Source organism: Leptodactylus fuscus, chromosome 4 (genome assembly GCF_031893055.1).
Source record: "Leptodactylus fuscus isolate aLepFus1 chromosome 4, aLepFus1.hap2, whole genome shotgun sequence".
NCBI classification, from domain to species: domain Eukaryota; kingdom Metazoa; phylum Chordata; class Amphibia; order Anura; family Leptodactylidae; genus Leptodactylus; species Leptodactylus fuscus.
The window spans coordinates 64,142,233-64,161,044 of NC_134268.1; the positions used below are offsets into that span (position 1 = coordinate 64,142,233).

Below are 18,812 nucleotides of genomic sequence, written 5' to 3' on the forward strand. Positions count from 1 at the left end.
TACCAGAATTGGTGGAGCAGTATCTAATAAATGATGGACTTGGCAGAAGAGGTGAACAAACTCTGCATCGGAACAGCCTTGAGAAAGCATCTTTAAAGCCTTTTTTTTGTTGTAGTAACAAATCTTTTTCAAAGATGCGTCTTTGGCTATCTGGTGCTGAATCCTTTATCTCTTTAGGGAAAAAGCTTCAGCGACGTGATTGGAACAGAAGAAATCAGCGAGTTTTCAATCAACAGTGAAGAAACGAAAATTGTAAGTTGACCATTCATCTGTTATATTTTTTCTTTGGAATATTTTGCTTAAAAATTAAGATTTAACATTTTTGTAAGTTCGTTAGTGCTATTTAGGGTACAAGTTCACTGTGAATTAGTTCCATGTAATTTTTCTCTTATGTTTTTGTTCTGACAGGCAAGGCTAAAGCTATTTCCGCAGCAAACCGGGGAGTTGCACATTCTTGGTATAGTTTATAACCTGAGCACAATTCCGAGTGCTAACAGCCTTGATGGAGTCGCTCCACCTAATAATGTACCAACAGGTAAGAACATGGTATGATTTAATACTATGCATAGCATTGTACCAATAATACAGGGATAAAATACTTAATTTATGTCTTAAGATCTATTATTCTGTTCTAAAACTATAGTGTTCTCAGAATGTGATCTCCTGGCTCACAGTCTCTCCACCTATCATATCCTGATCCAACTTTATTATTTTAAGACTGTACAGGTTTACTAACCTGTGGGCTTCTTGTGATCTGTTGTATTTATTTTAGGAAAATTCATATCTAATGGAATGTCAGTAAGAGGACGACAGGACTTGGAAATACAAGGTCCAAGGCTTAATGGTACAAAAGAAGAAAAAACATCAATTCAGTATGGCCCTGACCGACGGTTAGACCCAATTATCACCCCACAAATGCCTTTATTGGAGGTAAGCAGTGCATTCAATTCTTGGTGTTGTGTTTATAACCAGTTTACTGCTGACAGAGCTTAAAAAAAAAAAAAAAAAAAATCCGAATTCTGAAAAGAAAAAATGGCTGCAGCAGGAATAGCTTTAAAAGGGTTAACCAGCTTCCAAAAATTATCTGTAAATACATCCACTGCAGTGCTAAATCCTCACTGTTCCCTTGTGCACACTTTTGTTGGCTGTTATTTTCTACTTGTATCACTGTAAGGGTGCTTTCACATCATGTTTTGTAGGTCCGCCTGACTGACACGTTTTTATAGCTGTTTACCTTATAAAAACGTGTCAGTCAGCGGACCCACTGCCTCCAATAAAAATAAAATACTCCGTTGTGGCTTGAAAGTGTCCCTCTGCATGGGCGGAAGGAGAAGGAGAGGAACTTTCCCAGGAGCTTTCCCAGCACTAAAGATTGTCATTGTGATCCCCTTAGGGTGTAATGTCTGCCCCTCCCTTACCTTGTCCCAGCAGGAATCACTTTGCCATTTGTGACATCTCCATGTATTGTTTCTTTTATCTGCTGCTATGAGTGCTGCCCCTTTCCCACCTCATTCAGTACCCGGGACAAGCGAGCATTGTGAGTTGGGGGAGGGGCAGCAAGAATACCATGGAGATGTCACAAATGGCAGTGATTCCTGCTGGGACAAGGTAAGGGAGGGGGTAGACATTTACTTTAAGGGGATCACAATGGCAGAATCTCTAGTACTGGGACCAGGGGTGGGGGAAGGGGTAGCAGCCATTAGGGGCAGCACATGTGGCTTCTCCTCCCCCACATGTGCTACCCCTAATGGTACTAGGTGAAGCGCATGTGGGGGGTGGCATAGGAGCTGTCCCCCAAGCACAAGTCACAGCACAAATTTTTTTTATTTGTGCTGTGACTTGTAGTGCTTGGGGGACAGCTCCTCTGCCACCCCCCCACGTGCTTCACATATCTGCCGCCCAGTGACACCATGTTCTAATGCCTGCACTAATTGCGGGCATTAACCCCTCTGGTGCCTCGGTCAAAGCTGACTGAGGCACCATTTTACCGGTGCCACCATTTTACCAGCAATCGCAGGCACCCTGAGCAAGCTCTGGGTCCTGGATTCCGTTGCTATGACAGCTGGAAGCCTTGTGAAGGCTCCGGCCGGCCATTCTTTACTTTCTATTGCAGGCTACTTTATGTAGCCTGCAATAGAAATGCCGGATTTTTGCAATGCATTACCATTATGCTGCATTGCATTAGTGATCAGACCCCCTGGGGTTCAAGCCTCTTAGGGGGTCTAATAAATGCAAAAAATTAAAAAAAAAAGTATTAAAAATTCAAATCACCCCCTTTCCCTAGAACACATATAAAAGTGCTTAAATACTGTGAAACACCTACACATTAGGTATCCCTGTGTCTGAAAACGCCCGCTCTACAAATCTATAAAAATATTTTTCCTATACAGTAAACGCCATTTTTTATTAGCAAAAAACTGATGCAAATCTGTTAACGGATCAGTTTTTTTGATGCGTAAATTGACATCAGTTTGCACCAGTTTTTTGATTAAACTAATGGATCCTTTTAACTGATCAGTTAAACTGACGTGAAACACATGATGTGAAAACACTCTTAGGGTGAGTTCACACGGAGGAAAGTGGAGTGCAATCTGGTACGTATACACGTCAGCAGATTGCGCTTGCAAAAAGATCCCATTAATTTCAATGGGTTTTAGGATCTTATACGCAGCGTTATTTTGCGGCCGTGATTTTGCGTATACGATCCTAACTCCCATTGAAATGAATGGGGTTTTTTTGCGAGCGCAATCTGCTCACATGTGTATACATGCCAGATTGTGCTCCACTTTCCTCCGTGTGAACTCGCCCTTAGTTACATGCAGTGAATCTGGAAAAAAAAAAAAAATTGCATTTCCCATGATTCCTCTCCCTGCTCTCACTCTGTGTTTGAATCTCACAGGAGGTGGGGAGGAGTAAGCTTACAAACCAAACATCATGTGACCCCCAATGTGGAAGTGATTTATTACCTGTGATTTCATTGGGAGGAGAGTGGGGAAGGAAGTGGACACAGAGAGTGAGAGCAGAGAGAGAAATCATGGGAGATGTAGTTTTTTTTCACACGGTCATTGCATGTGAATAACAGTGATGCAAGGAGTCTTAATTAAACAAAAGCCAAGAAAAGGCTGCACAAGAGAACAGTGAGTATTTAGCATTGCTGTGGATGTATTCACAGATAATTTTTGAAAACTGGAGAACCCCTTTAAACATAACTGTATTAAACCTGAAGGGGAGTGCAGGGTTAGTACGGGAATGAAGACAAAGTAATATGTTCACTGTATTTATTAATGCTCTGTTAACATCTATTTCCTATCTTGGCAGGTGTTCTTTATAAATTTTCCCACTGGACTGTTATGTGGTGAAATCAGAAAAGCCCACGTTGAATTTGTGAATGTAAGCAAATGTCCACTAACAGGGCTCAAAGTAGTGTCCAAGAGACCAGAGTTCTTCACGTTTGGCAGCAATACAGCAGTACGGACTCCATTAAGTCCTGCAGCGTCGATGAACTGCAGTGCCTATAAGACGGTTGTGACGGATTCTACCTCTGGGAGCTCTGTGCTGACTTCATCTGTTACTCCTGTAGACTTTGGTTTTGGTGATGGAAACCAGCCGGAGGTTGTAGATATTCCACTTACAGACTCTGTTTTAGCTCCTGGTGCATCCGTGCAGCTTCCACTCTGGCTCCGAGGACCTGATGATGAAGGAGTCCATGAAATAAACTTCTTGTTCTACTATGAAAGCACAGAAAAGCAGTCACAGATGCGGTAGGTTTCTCTCCAAATACTAATACATTGGGTGATAACCGGTTAAAGAGGCAATTGCCGTATCAGAACAAGCGTGATTTTGCCTATATGATTGGTATTGAGGTATAGGTTTGCCTAAATGACTGCCCAAAGTGTAATATGTATTTAGGCTAATGGCCTGGCATATAGATAACTACACATTAGTTACAAAATGAAAACATGTCTATCGATCAAAAGAAGAAATAGAAAATTATAAATCTAACTTTTTATACGCTAAAATGTATAATTCCTTAGGCTGACAGCTATAAGGTGGACGAGCTCTCGGAGACACACGTTTCCAATTTGGATCCTCATTGTCATGCATATATGGCAGAGGAGGGGACCCGTTTAGGAACCTAAACCTATGAAGAGAGGCGCCCACTCTTTCAGATTTACTGGGGCAAGTTTTGTTAAGAGGATGCACAGATAATAGGGCCACTCTAAAGGGGTTCTTTGGCCAGTAAAGGGAATCAGAATGGCAGTGATACACTCCTCACCGATCCCATTTGTCTCTCATTGTAGCATGCCTTGGTCTCTACTTCCCTCTGGACTTAAATGACTGGTTTATTGTGGGTTAGCATTACGGCCAGTGACTCTTTCTAGACATTTATACTGGCTGGTAAACTCCTTTAATGTGAATACGTCATAGGTTGTGGTTTTAAGAAAACCTCTAGCTATAGGAATGGTATGACCGCTATGCTGTTCTGGTCAAAGCAGGTGTGTTCAGCCATTGGCATCAATCTGCCTCATACCATTCCTTTTAGACTTACTGCAAATAACTAACTTATCTTGTTTCTTGGTTCCTAGATAGTGTAGTCTTACATTTTCCACCATGCTTCTTTTATTCACTTCTTTATATTGTAGTTGTTAATGTATACTACATATATACCTGAGCACGCACTCCTGTTGGTCATGTAGTCTGTACTTGGAGGCATTTGGGTTTCTATTATTTTAAGGTGGGTTATATGCAGCAAGACATCCCCGGGGAGTCAGATCATTATTGTATGGGTTTGACACAATGATAGATCATAGAGTAGAGTTATGAATGAACAAAACGGACATCTAAGGCAACGTATAGCGTGTACATTGTTACTTTTGGGGATGGTTAAACAACAGATTTCTTTTTTTTTTTTTTTTAGCCACAGAGTGTTAAGACATACTGCAGTTATATGTACCAGCAAGTCCTTGAATGTTCGAGCTACTATCTCCAGAAGCAATGCACTAGAAGATGAGGAAGGCAAAGGAGGAAACATGCTTGCATTTGTGGATGTAGAAAATATGAATACGGTGAGTTGTCACGAATGTTGCTGAACATTTACTCAAAGCACAATCCATCTAGGATAAGGGATGTCTCCCATTTTAGCACGTTCTTATCCATAGCAGAGATAACCTGGAGATTGGGGAGTTTCTGAGCAGTTGGACTCCCTCCCATCAATAGAATGTGGGAGTTTTGAGACCTGTCCTGAATGGAGCGATGGTTGGGAAGTTCACACATTGCTCCATCTATTTCAGTGGGAACCCTATACTTCAGCTATCTGCGACATTCCCATTGAAATAAGTGGAGTGGTGTATGCATTTCCCAAACACTGCTCCACTTTATTGGTGGGAGTTTTAGCAGTCAGACCCCCTTTCCAATCTGCAAGCTATTCCTTATGCTATAGATAGAGTGAATTCTTACAAAGATTGAAAACCCCTTTAAATTCATGTTATATCTCACATCAATTTGAGAGTTCCCTAGTGTGGAGAAATAGCACTGTGATAATATTTATATCTGAAAGTCTCGGAAACGGTAAAGGGCATTATAGCTGGTTTTTGGGAGGCGTTGGAGCTTGAAATCACAAAAACCTACTGTGACATCATCTGACAGGTCTGAGATTTATTCCACGCGGAGAAGGGTAAGGGCCAGCTCTGGTACTGTGAATAATTTTTTACACATTATGCACTTTCTATTCTCACAGCTTATTACATCTTTACAGTTTTTATCCACATAGTAAGTCAGTAACCACAAATAAACGCAAACGTATTTAATGTCAACCACAATAATTGAGAAAAACAAACCTGAAACTTTTTTAGGTTGTCACAGCACGTTTACATTTTCTACAGTCTGGGTCTTGTCTCGTTTTTCTTCCTGTGTTCACATCTTTTTGGGTATACTTTGGAGGTATGCATTGGTAGTATCCGCTAATATATAACTCCAATGTATCTCTGTTGTATATCCCACTTTATAGACTTACAATAACGGTGGTAAAAAAAACCTGTTTTTTGCAGTCTTGTACTATTTAGGAAAGTGCAGTCTGTTGTATTTTCCTATATGGTGGGGAAAAAATGGCTACATGCCAACAGGTCATTGGGGGTCTGTATTTCGCATGTGTGCCAGGAGCTTTCATTGTGCATGTAGTAAGTGTTCACAAGGTCAAAACAGTTGTCGCAAACCCGCTGGAGCTGCTCTGGCCTTTGATATGAGACTGTACTCGAAAACAAATGAAAGATGCAGAAAGTCAGGTGGGTCTTTCCACAGATATTTGCCTTTGGTCAGTGTGGGGGACCAACAGCAGGCAGCAAATGTGGTGAATCAGCTGCTCTGGCTGTGTAAAGACTCCAGCGTATGTGTAGCTTAAAGAGGACCTTTCACCATCTGGGGCACATGCGTTTTAATACACCACTAGAAAGCTGACAATGCGCTGAATTCAGCGCACTATCGGCTTTCTCTATCTGTACCCCCAGTGAAGACCAATCGGTGCCAGTACCGTAGCTCTTCACTGTCTGTCAGAAACGCCCTTCTATCAGGAACACCCTTCCTCACAGCAGCGTCTATAGCGCTGTACAGTGAGAGCGGTGAGGAACGTCCTCCCAGTATTCGTCTATGGACAAGCACTATCAGGAGGGGAGGGGGCGTTCCTCCTCACTCTCACAGTACAGTGCTATAGGCGCTACTGTGAGGAAGGGCGTTCCTGACTGACTGTCAGAAACACCCTTCTGACAGTGAAGAGCTACGGTAACGGCACTGATAGCTCTTCACCGGGGGCACAGAACTGGAAAGCCAATAGTGCGCTGAATTCAGCTTTCTAGCGGTGTATTAAACCGCATGTGCCACAAATGGTGAAAGGTCCTCTTTAAAGCTGGACTGGTAAAGGCAATGGCTCTATAAGAAGGATTATGACAAAGTTACTAGTGGTCTAAAAATGGTGTGAAAGATATTACAGGTCTAAATCTAAAACAGATTCAGGTATTGTAATCGTAGACGCTGTCTCAATCATGCATGATCATATTACTACTGTTGTTTAGAGTTACTTTACATGCACACGATGGCGCACATGTAGCCAGGCCGTGATTGGACAGCACAGATGGCACATTGATGTCGGCCGTGATGTGACGTCTTAGTAAACCTAGGTCACAAAACAGACAGGAATAACACCTGTTCTGAGTCTTGCCACATACACGGGCCGGTGAGGATACATGGCTATATGTATGGGGCAAAGAAATGAATGGGTCAGTCTGCTAACCCTGAAAACCACTTGGCACACTGACAATACACTTTGTAGTGTGCATGAGGCTTAACATCTTTTTCTGTTTGGATTCTAGAGTGAAGCAGGTGTTAAAGAATTTCATATAGTGCAAGTATCCAGCAGTAGTAGAAACTGGAAGCTGCAGAAGTCTGTCAACCCTACAGCAGATAAAGGTACGTTGTTTTGGGCCAAGAGAATTTATAGAGAGCAGTCTCTTTTAAAATGCACATAACTTTATAGGAAACTTTGCATAGCGCAGCATGTGTACGTTATTTCTAACCCTTATGTCTTATTATATGCGTTTTTAAGAGTTTTACATTATGCAGACTTCACTTCCAGTTTTCACTTCTCCCTGAGCTGGAGGTTTAAGACTAGCTGCTATTATGTCTATCATAAATAGCACATGAAAAGTAGAGAAGATTGTGCCCTATAATATTATATAGGATACTGATGAGGAGTATTGACCTGTATTCATGTGAATACAGGACTTGGAGTGAGATACAAAGTTTAGTTCTCTGCTGTGGACTCAGTGTGGTCTCCTTTCTCCTTGGGCTCCACCACACTACTGCTCTCTCATCTCCATAGACTTCTTTTGTGAACTCTAATATGATATCTCTGTGATCTTCTGTCCCGGTGTGATAGCAATACCAAATTCAGCTATAATTTCATAGTGAAAATACATGAAAGGAGGCAAATTTCTCTCTGCTAAACTATATTACACCGCATGGAACATTACAAGCAAATGTAATAAATGAAGTTAGTGGTGACCATTTAAAGCCTCTTACTCTGCAATATTGGGAACAGGAACTGGAAGAATTACCGTATTTTTTGGACTATAAGACTTAATTTTAAGCAAAAAAAATTGGTGAAATATTTAATAACCTAATAATATAATATTTCACCAATGTAAATAGAACCGGGGGCTTTCGGACACAGGGATACCAAATGTGTATGTGTTTCAACAGTAATGGTTTTTGTTTTATATGTATTCTAGGGATATGGGGGTGATTTGAACATATATATATATATATATATATATATATATATATATATATATATATATATATATCATCCATGGATGGAAAGAGACACCCTGCAGTGAAGCTATGCAAGAAGAGAAAAAGGGGTGGGCCAGATGGGTGAAGGAGGTGTGGTTTTCTAAGCAAACTTGAAAACACGCCTCTTTCACCCGTCTGGCTCGTCCCTCCTTCACTGCCTCTCAGATCTTGCTCCTGCAATGAAGCCACACAGGCAGGGAAGTAGGGGCGGGCCAGACGGGTGAAGGAGGCGTGGTTTCAAGCTTGCCGAGAAAACCACGCCTCCTCCTCCCGTTTGGCCCGCCCCTCCCTCCCTGTCTGTGTGGCTTCATTGCAGGAGCCAGATCTGAGAGGCAGTGAAGAGAAGGAGGCGTGGTTTTCTCGGCAAGCTTGAAACCACGCTTCCTTCACCTGTCTGGCCCGCCCCTACTTCCCTGCCTCTCATATCTCGCTCCTGCAATGATGCGACACAGACAGGGAAGGAGGGGTAGAGCAGGCAGGCACTGTGCTGCTCTCCTTTTGATTCTCATAGACAGGACACAGACGCTGCACACGCTGCATTCGGACTATAAGACGCACACACATTTTCCTCCCATATTGGGAGGAAAAAAAGTGCGTCTTATAGTCCGAAAAATACGGTAAATATTGTCACTAGTGGGTAACAACTGTCGCAAGACAATATAGGTGGTTGGCATTTTCCTAATTGCTAGTCCCCCTGAAGTCCTCCGACATTACTTTTTTGTTATTTTTGGGGAGGAAAATTTGTGGTCGCTTTTGTTTTCTGAAGGAATTGTATTGTCTTTCCCCTATACAACAATATTCTATATCTTTATAAAGTACATTTTATAGAATAGTTTCTTCTTCTGTCCATGGGGAGCCATCCAGGACGCACTGTACTATATTGCATCTGTTGCCCCTTGCCTGCTTCTTTGCCGTTGGTTATGGAAAAGATTTAGAGCTGATGCGTATTAGGCCCATGCACATGTTAGATCCTAAGTGTATGACTCCATAGTACAGAACAGTACAATCTCCCTGAGATCACACACAGGTTCTGTCACTTACACTTTGATCGAGTCATGGGATCTCTAGAAAAATAAAGGCATAATACTGCCAAATGTTCAAGACCCTAGAAAGCTGCATTTTGAGCCTTGCCCATGAGTCCACATTTTAGTAAATTACAGTACAAGTCTAAGTTTTTATATACAAAGTATGATGGGTATGGGGAATACGTTTCATTTGCCATACACTGCATTCAGATGTATTCCTCGCCGGATCCATTTTCATGGGGCTTACAGATCAAGAAATAAGTAACACTTTGGCCTGGAGTCTGATCCTTTGCACTCTATTTCCTCTATTAAAGTGAGTAGATGCACCTAGGTATGTATTTGAATGCAGGTTTTGGTACAGACCATTCCCCCAGTGGAAAGCCATAGGTAAGGGCTGCCGTTATGTGAGCCTGATTCCACAGTTATTTTGTAAATACATTGCATTACATATCTTGTTCACACCTATTACCGTGGTCCAGAACGGCATTCACAAATCTGTTGGCTTCAGAGCACAGATTCCCCAGCATTCCTTGATGTTAACACAAAGCGTGTACTGGTGGTTTTCAATGTGAGGAGTGTAGCATGGGGTGATGTATAGTAATATAATGTAACTGTGCATTATTAAGAATATAGGATTGTACTAAAGTTGTATTTTTCCATACTAGATACTAAACTGACCAGCAGAGAGAGGGCTAAAATGTGCTTCAAAGTGGTTCGCTGCAAACAATCCTCTGTAGGTAAGGTAGTAATTTCTTGTAAGTAATGGTTTAATATATTCAGTTTACATTACTAAATTAGCATTAAGAGTTGGATGACGGTATGTTAAAAATAAATGTACATATTGGTTAGAATTCTGCCGCTGTGTTATATCCAGCCACTATGTGAGCAGTGCATCAGTTTAGCCCTAGGATGTTCACCTTTGGAGAATAATTCATGGCTGGTGAGCTGTTTGCATACAGGTGAAGGTTTGGGGTGTGTGACGGTGACTGACACGCCAGTGGTTACCTTTTTTATTTCTTCAGAATAAGGCTACGGTTACACTAGTGTTGGGTGACCGCTCCCTCCCCCATTCAGCTTAAAATATGCAGCAGGTCCTTCAAGCAGCATTTTTCTCTCTTCTGTTTTTGGGGAAAACTGAGTGTTTTTCACATCCCCTAGTGGACCAGAATAACGGAATCCTGAACGCTAGTGTGAACATAGTGTAATGTGTACATGCGCCAGGATATTGCAAGCAAAGATCCTGCACTAGTTGAACAACTGAACAAATAACACCCATTTTGCCATTGCTCTGAATATACCTATGTCTATGATATTTAGGTGCTGAGCAGTCATCAGACAAGTACACCTTTGGGGACATTGTTTTTGGAGGAGAACAGGTATGTTATTTTGGCTCGTGAAATCTGAGACTGACACAGGTGGATGGGTCTTTACACAATAGCTATGCTACACTGTAATGTGCGAGGAGGTTTTATTTTCTGGATATAGACAAGGATGTTTTTTTGATGATTGCACGGCTTTGTGCAAGCCCTCAGGGTGTCAGCATACTAGTCGCCTTAGTATATGTATTAAAGAGGTTTCTTACCCTTAATTCCAGATGTTTCATGCTGATGGCCTATCCACAGTCTGTATCTGATCATACCCCACTCAGATCAGCTGCTCCAGCAGCCGTTGGACTCCAGGATTGGAAACCGTCTGCTCCTTTTCAAGTAATAGACGCGGAGCTGAAGTTCCACCGCAGCCACTTAGTGGATAGTGCTGCAGCTCTGATCCTATTACTTTCATTGGAGGACACTGCTTCCACTCCCGGGTCCCCTTCTGTAGCTTCCAGTGCTTAGAGGCTGCTAGATCTGCAGGTTTGTTCGGGGTCCAGATATGTCGAACATCCACATGTCAAGTACAGTTACAAGTGTGAAACTTGCATATAGGGCCAAAGAGAAAACCTTTAACAAAAGTAAACATGAACAAGCGATTGTGAATCAAAGCTTAGTTCTTGTAGACAGGTATCTGCTTTCTCACCTCCCTCTGTATCATCCCTAGCATACCTAGAGGATGGAGGTTGTTGCTGGAGAACAATATGATTCTTGAAACAGAAATGCATTACAAGTTTTTGCCTGTTTGCCATAGTGTGTGAAGGTGATGCAACAGTTCATTGTAATGTGTTTCTATTTTGCAGATAATAAGTTCCACCACTCCCTGTGCAGATTTTTTTTTCCGAAGTTGCTTATCACAGTTTAAGAAGAAACATCTGCCACATACAAATGGATCAATGAAAACCTTACCGGATGAGTCAGTTCGGTTGATACAGAAATGCAGTGAAGTGCCCCTTAATATCATTGTATTGTGGAAGGTGAGTCTAGTGCATACAATGGTCCTCCAGGGTTACATGTATCAGTCATATTACACTACTTCCATCCTGCTATCACTTTGTTGAAGGTTGGAATCTGTTTTACAATTGACTCTTTAAGTATAGATGCCATTCAGAAGATCTAATGGGACCATGGCTCCAAAAAGAAGGGAAGTACTCTCTAATATGTCCGAAAGGAATATTTTGACCCTTTGTGCCACAAACTGATCCTCATTTCACATGTTATGTAAACCTAAACTAGCAACAGATGACAGCAGACTTCCTAATGCTTGTTGTAGTCTGTAGCCATGGAGAATCCCAGGTTTACATAGGCATGCAGGTGCAGAGTTGCTTCATTGTTTTAGATATACTGGAGTAGCCAAAGTCTAGATACTTTGAGTGTTATTGTATACATTTGTGAATAAGCTAAATTCTTCTTTACTGCAGCTCGGCCACACTCATTTGAGTATACTAAGTTGCTGAGTATTGTCACCTGCTGCTTCATTCATATAGTTCTGTCTTCTGCTTTTAAGAGCTGACAGGGAGAAACCTATTATTCACAAGCATGAGACATTCTGAAGCTGTATCTCATAGAATACACCGGAGGTTCTGCATACAGCACTGACTGGTAGTGTGAGTCAGTGGAGTTTTATATTCATATTATAACTCTGCAGTTATTAATTGTAGGGACCATGGAAATATCCGCCCAAATTATAAAATAATCATAACTTTGTTAATAGCACAAAAAAAAAAAACAAACAAATAAATAGTGATGACTTTTCCACTGCTTAGCAATGTATAGTGGCAACACTTAGTATTGCAACTCAGCCCCACACATTTGATTGAGACTAAGGCCGGGTTCACAGCTGTGTCCCGGCCTCTGTTATGCAGGTTTCTGTTTCCTGCCCGAAACTGGGCAGGAGACAGAAACCTGCAGTCAGTTTTCAAACCCATTCATTTGAATGGGTCTGAAAAGTGTCCGGCTGTGAGTGCCGGTTAGCGTTTTGTGCTCTCCGTGGTGAAACCGTTTTTTGTCCTTTTTTTTTTTAACCGGAAATGCAGGACTTTGTGTCCGGTTAAAAAAAAAAAAAAAACTGTTTCGCGGCAGAGAGCACAAAACGCTCACCGGCGCTCACGGTCTGTCGGGTTTAAAGACTGAACCCGACAGACGGAGATCTGGGCGCAGATGTGAACAAGCCTTAAGCTGTAGACATGGCTAACTGACCAATGGTCATGATGTCACTGGTCTGAATAGGGAAAGTTCACCACATGCCACAAGCTCTTCAAACCAGTGATCTGCAGGGGTCCTTGGTGTTGACTTTACTGATATAATAATGGTGACCTGTCCTAATCATGGATCATCAGTATGATTGTCTTGGAAAAAAAACCTTAACACTGTGGCATACAAATAAACAAGGATGCACCCCGGGTACAGCCGGAGTAAAAATATTTCCAATGTCACAAACCAATCATTGCAGTAAATATCAGTATCTATATTATTGAATCAGTCCACATGGATTTTTTACTCTCTTGCTCAATGGAAATAATCCATGGCTTGCTTTTTTTTTTTTTTACCGCTCACACTTTTTGTGATCATATTATTAATGTACAGTACAGCCGCATCTGTGTAATATGGCACAGGCCTAATTCCTTAGCCTGCTTGCCTCTTGCACCCATCTTCTTATATATTTTTTTTTTTTATTTATTTTTTTAAATGTAGATTGTATGATCAGTATGTCTGTTTTGGAATATGGGATGGAAATCCATGCTAACACGGGGAGAACATACAAACTCCTTGCAGATGGTTTTTTGCTCTTGGCGGGATTTGAACACCAGGACCCAGCGCTGCAAGGCTGCAGTGCTAACCACTGAGCAACCGTGTGGCTCCCACCCATCTTATATTATTGGTGAGCAGTAGAGATGAACGAGTACTTAAATACTCGATATTTGTTTCAAGTAGCCCCTCAATATTCGACTACTCGAATCGAATATCGAATCCTATTATAGTCTATGGGGGGGGAATGCTCGTTTCAGGGTTAGGCAACATTCAATCAAATTATACTTACCAAGTCCATGAGTGAGGGTCCGGCTGGATTCTCCAAAAAGTCTTCTCCGCGCAGCGTTCCCGTGGCGTCTTCCGGCTCTGAATTCACTCTGCCAGGCATCGGGCCTGGGCAGAGCTGACTGCGCATGCCTGCACTACAAGAAAATGGCCGCTTACAGTCAAAGCAGCCATTTTCTTGTAGCGCGGGCATGCGCAGTCAGTTCTGCCCAGGCCCGATGCCTGGCAGAGTGAATTCAGAGCTGGAAGACGCTGTGGGGACGCTGCACGGAGAAGACTTCTAAAGGTAGGAGAAGAACCAGCGTTGATTGGCCGACTGTATAGCATTCGGCCAATCAACACTGGTTCTGCATCGAATCTTTCCATTTGAATAGCGAGTGGTACTCGATCGAGTACGAGTATTTTGAATACCTATTTGATCGAATACTACTCGCTCATCTCTAGTGAGCAGTCTTGAAGGGGTTAAAACTAGAAAAGAAAAGCAGTCCTATTGTAACTCCACGCTGGGTTATCTTATTCCCGTCTGTCCTGGAACTCATCCTGGACATGGGTTAATCTGTAATGAGGAAAATGGCTATGGGCCTTGCATATAGTTACTCTTTAGTAACATTTGATGCTTGCCATTATCCGCAGTGCTAGAAAGTTATACATTTCTGGACTTCTCATTTCAGGCATATGTGATAGAAGATAACAAACAGCTCATTTTAGAAGGCCAGCATCATGTGACGCTGCACACCATCGGAGTAGAGGCATTGTCTTTCCCACAAAAGCAGGTGATCCATTGATAACACTATCTGTTAACTACAGCAATAATTTTACAGTAACAACTTTGGCGCATACAGCCCATCACTCAACGTAATGCATAGCGCAATGTAACGTATTGTCAATTATAAATATGGAAGCGCCGACGGTTTCCCCATAGTGCTTTTTTTTGCTGCAGAATGCCCATGTGGCCTTAGCCTAAATTTTGAAGGACTTCTAGGAGAAATAGTCCTACTTACCTCGTCCACACAGTGATTGACAGCTTTCTGTATACAGGGAAATCTGTCAATCACTGTGTGTAGGCGGGGTGTCACCAGAAATCAGCATTGGCCATGTACGGTAATATTCCGCTGGTAAGGTGACATTCAGCACGCTGTCAGCTTCCCAGGGGTATATAACACAGCCGATGTTAGAGGACATGAAAGGTATTTTTTAAGGAACAAATCTGTGATCTTTCAATCCCTGTAAATGGCAGTCCTGGGCATAGACTAGTCCTTTATAGGAAAAAAAAAATGTTTATGCAGGACCTGTTCACATCTGTGCATGGGTTTCCATTTGGAAGTCTGCTTGGGGACCCCCCAAACGGAAACCTAATCCGCATAAAAAAGCGGTTACCTAAGGAAACCCGCAGACCCCATAGACTATAATAGGGTCCGTGTGGTTTCCACATGAAAAATGCGGAGAGAAAAGTGCTGCTTGCAGGATTTTCCTCTTCACATTTTTCATGCGGATAGGGGAACGGAATGGCCCGAACACAGATGTGAATCAGACCTAACTGATGGATATCAAACTCTAAACATTGTTAAATTCCCACTTATAAATCTGTGTTCTTTTCCGATGAAGGAGCAGCCAGAAATGGTTCTACTTAAGTTTAGTAGACCAGAACAAACGACTGTAGCAGTGAGACCATCACCGGAACAACTCTCCAATCTAGTAAAAACTAGCCTTCACTACCCAGAATCTTTCAATCATCCCTTCCATCAGAAAAGGTAATTTCATTTGCTCTGAGTCTTATCTATGCAAAAGGTTTCCTATTTTTGGGCATTCACTTTTTCTTTTATAAAAAAAAACAAAAAAAAAACAAACACATGCAAGTGGATAGAACAGCTCTATTTTCTACCAGACTCTTACACGAACCAAAAAAAAGAAAAAAAAAAAACTCCTTTCAATATTTACTTACAATTGCTAGTGATAATATGTAATAAAAAGCATGGAAAATTGATAAAGCCTAACTTTTAGCAAAGTACTGAAAATGGCCTCCACAAATGTACATAGAAATAAATGCAGAGGAGCACCTAAATGCAGGCCCCGATAGTAAGCCGTCACACTGTGCGAGCGCATGACTGTAGTACAGCCTAGTTACTGTACGAATGCCCGACTGTGCACCTGTGTACTCCTCTTATAGACGGAGAAGAAAACCAGCTCCATCCATTGAAAATCCCCTCATGAGTCCTGGTAAATATAGGACAAAATGCATTAGGGCACAGGTTCTTTACCAGGTTCAGTACTTACCAGGGGCGGGAGTCTTTCTTGGCATGACCAGGACACAATGTAGGCCGGGTGTACTAGGGACACTCTCCCATCAGTCATTCCACTGTGGTTTGTCTGAGGTTACCCTGGTTTTCCCATCTCCCCCCCCCCCCCCCCCCCCCCCCCGTTGAAGGTGTATTGGAGCACCAATAAGACTGAGTTATCTGTGGTGTTTGCAGTGAATTCACATTTTGCTTATTATTGGAGCATGTTTTAGAGGTTCATTTGCATTCATTTTTATTACATTTATTTGCGACTTTTTTATTTGTGATTTTATGAGGTCTTTTTTAGTAGTTTAGTAAAAGTTAAATTTTTAGCAATTTGCTTTGGTCTTTCTGGCTATAGAGGATCTTGTTCACAGCCAGTCTTTGCTGTATTTGTGATAATATGCTATATAAGTATCACACACACGACCATATGCACTGTATGAATTATCTGTATTTGCTTTCTTTCTGCAGTCTTTGTATAGTTCCAGTTACACTTGTGCTCTCCAATAGTTCTCAGGCAGAAGTGGAAGTAATAATCGATCTCAGACATAAGACAACAGGGTACGTATGGATATGTTTCCATTGTTATGGTCTGTTTATAAGTAGAAATCCATAAATAGATTTGACAGATCCTTAACTATTAATTTGCCATCCATTGTACTGTGAGGGGGATCAGTCAATGGGGAACTTTACACTTGTACATCTGCTGCATGGACAAGTATACTTCTATTGAGGTCTAAGGAATCGGAGACGTCCTTACTGAAGCCTACAATGCTGCCCCTACAGAGGCTCCAGTCGCCGTCTCTTAGAAGATTTATTAAAGTGGTTTATTAGGTAAAAGATAATGACGATCTATCTTTAGGATAGGTCATCAGTAGCGGTATTGGTGTCAACTGGGCAGAAGCACAGAACCATAACCATGCAGTGGGTGTGCCTGGTTAAGCCCTAATCACACAATTGGGACATTTTTTGTTGATCAAATGGCCATGACAAATTGATGTACATGTCTGTTCAGTTTTTGGTGGCCTAAATCCATTTTTAACAGAGAAAAAAAAATTATTGGTCTGTCTTTTTTGACCCAACATCAGTTCATTTTAGACCCATTAAAACCGGATCCCTTAATTTCAATTGGGTCTGTTTGTCCATTAAAATGGACAGAGCGCCATTTTTCTGGTGGCCATTAGAAACAACCAACATACATGTGAATAGACACATTGAATTCTGGGCACAGTAGCCTTCAGTATTGCCGCCATTACAGCTATCACACTTATTTTCACTTGGCTTTCTCAAACTTGATCACTAATTTTCCTTTCTCTGTTCCAGCCCGGAAGCCTTAGAAATCCATGGTTCCTTTACCTGGCTGGGGCAAACTCAGTACAAACTCCAGCTGAAAAGCCACGAAGTATTTAGCCTGAAGCTGAGCGCTTGTTTCGTCCACACGGGAATCTATAACCTTGGGACTCCCAGAGTGTTTGCTAAGCTTGCCAACCAAGTCACGCTATTCGAGACCAGTCAGCAGAGCTCCATGCCAGCGCTGATAGTCATTAACAACGTGTGACTGCTTAACTCTTACCAGATGAGCAATGGATGAAATAAATTGTCTTACCATGAAGGCTGCCACGTTCCCCCATGTCTGGAGAGTAGCACACCTTCTCCTTTATACGATGCTCTGAGAGATTCCAATAGGAAACATTTAGACTATTGACTATTAGTATTTCCTTATGCAAGACATATGGAACTGACTGACTCACCTACCTGCTCTGTATATAAAACTCATTTAATTTTACCAGGAAAAGAATTATTTTCTCATAGTCAGTCGGTCGGTTTGGTTAAAACGTGTTTCCGAAGAATAACTGTTGTCTATAAGCCCATCCACGTGAGGTGTTGCTGTCATTTGCACTTTTGGTCTTCATGGCTGTTAAGTTCCCAGATGTAGCTAGATTTTTTTGGGGGGGGGGTGTTTTATGATTTGAATACACGTGTGTGTGTGTGTAGACAAAAGCAAAACATAATGAGGATTTTGCTTCAGATTTATAATAATTTGATTCATCTCAGTAAAGAATGCACTATTTTACACAACCACAACATTCAAGTCAGACCATTCACTTTATCGTGTAACTTTACCTAATAAAAATCGCCTCCGTATGATGAAAAGTATGCTTTTGAATAGAGGATGATGTATTATATTTATAACAAATGTATGTACATAGAATAAAACATATGCCATATTTGCTGTTTTAAAGACTTTCCTTGCATATAATAGGCTGTATCAAGGGCCACAATAATATATACTACTTGTTGCTCAATAATGTTAACAGTATAAAATAATGTACATACTACATTAAAAGTTTTAACAAGTACGTGACTAAACAAATCGATTATTTTTTATTTATTTTCAGCTTCTCTCTTAGCTATTAGTATGTCCATACACAGAGGAAAAGATTGGATCGCTTGGACTCCAACTTTTTTTTCCCCCCCAAACAAGACCTTTGAACAGGTTTCAAACACTCCTTTAGCCATGTAAATAAGTTCAAAAGGGATTTTCAACTGGCCAAAAAAACTCCCAAAATACTTTAAAGGGATCCTGTCTGACTTTTGCTACACTAAACAACCCACAAGGTGTTATAGACTGGTGGTTAGTGCTCCAAATAATTCTACCCTAATGCTGTAATGAGAAATAAAACCCTTAGGCTCTGTTCCCACGGAGTAACGCACTCCGCATTCAGACATGTATACACGTGTCAGAGTGTGAGCGCTCA

The 18,812-nt window shown here is 41.6% G+C and overlaps 1 protein-coding gene across 5 annotated transcripts in view; it reads left to right on the forward strand.

The window, feature by feature from the left end:
* The window catches only part of TRAPPC8 (trafficking protein particle complex subunit 8), a 57,912-nt gene extending 39,499 nt beyond the window's left edge, over positions 1-18,413 (forward strand). For all 5 annotated transcript variants that reach the window (XM_075270577.1, XM_075270578.1, XM_075270579.1 and 2 more), the window contains 13 exons: positions 178-252; positions 409-535; positions 773-930; positions 3,319-3,761; positions 4,919-5,066; positions 7,362-7,458; positions 10,034-10,105; positions 10,686-10,744; positions 11,542-11,715; positions 14,446-14,547; positions 15,380-15,525; positions 16,525-16,614; positions 17,377-18,413. In XM_075270577.1, the coding sequence (XP_075126678.1) occupies positions 178-252; positions 409-535; positions 773-930; positions 3,319-3,761; positions 4,919-5,066; positions 7,362-7,458; positions 10,034-10,105; positions 10,686-10,744; positions 11,542-11,715; positions 14,446-14,547; positions 15,380-15,525; positions 16,525-16,614; positions 17,377-17,611 (1,926 nt within the window). In that variant the 3' untranslated portion in view covers positions 17,612-18,413. The remainder of the gene's footprint in view (positions 1-177; positions 253-408; positions 536-772; positions 931-3,318; positions 3,762-4,918; positions 5,067-7,361; positions 7,459-10,033; positions 10,106-10,685; positions 10,745-11,541; positions 11,716-14,445; positions 14,548-15,379; positions 15,526-16,524; positions 16,615-17,376) is intronic.
* Positions 18,414-18,812: the final 399 nt, after the last annotated feature.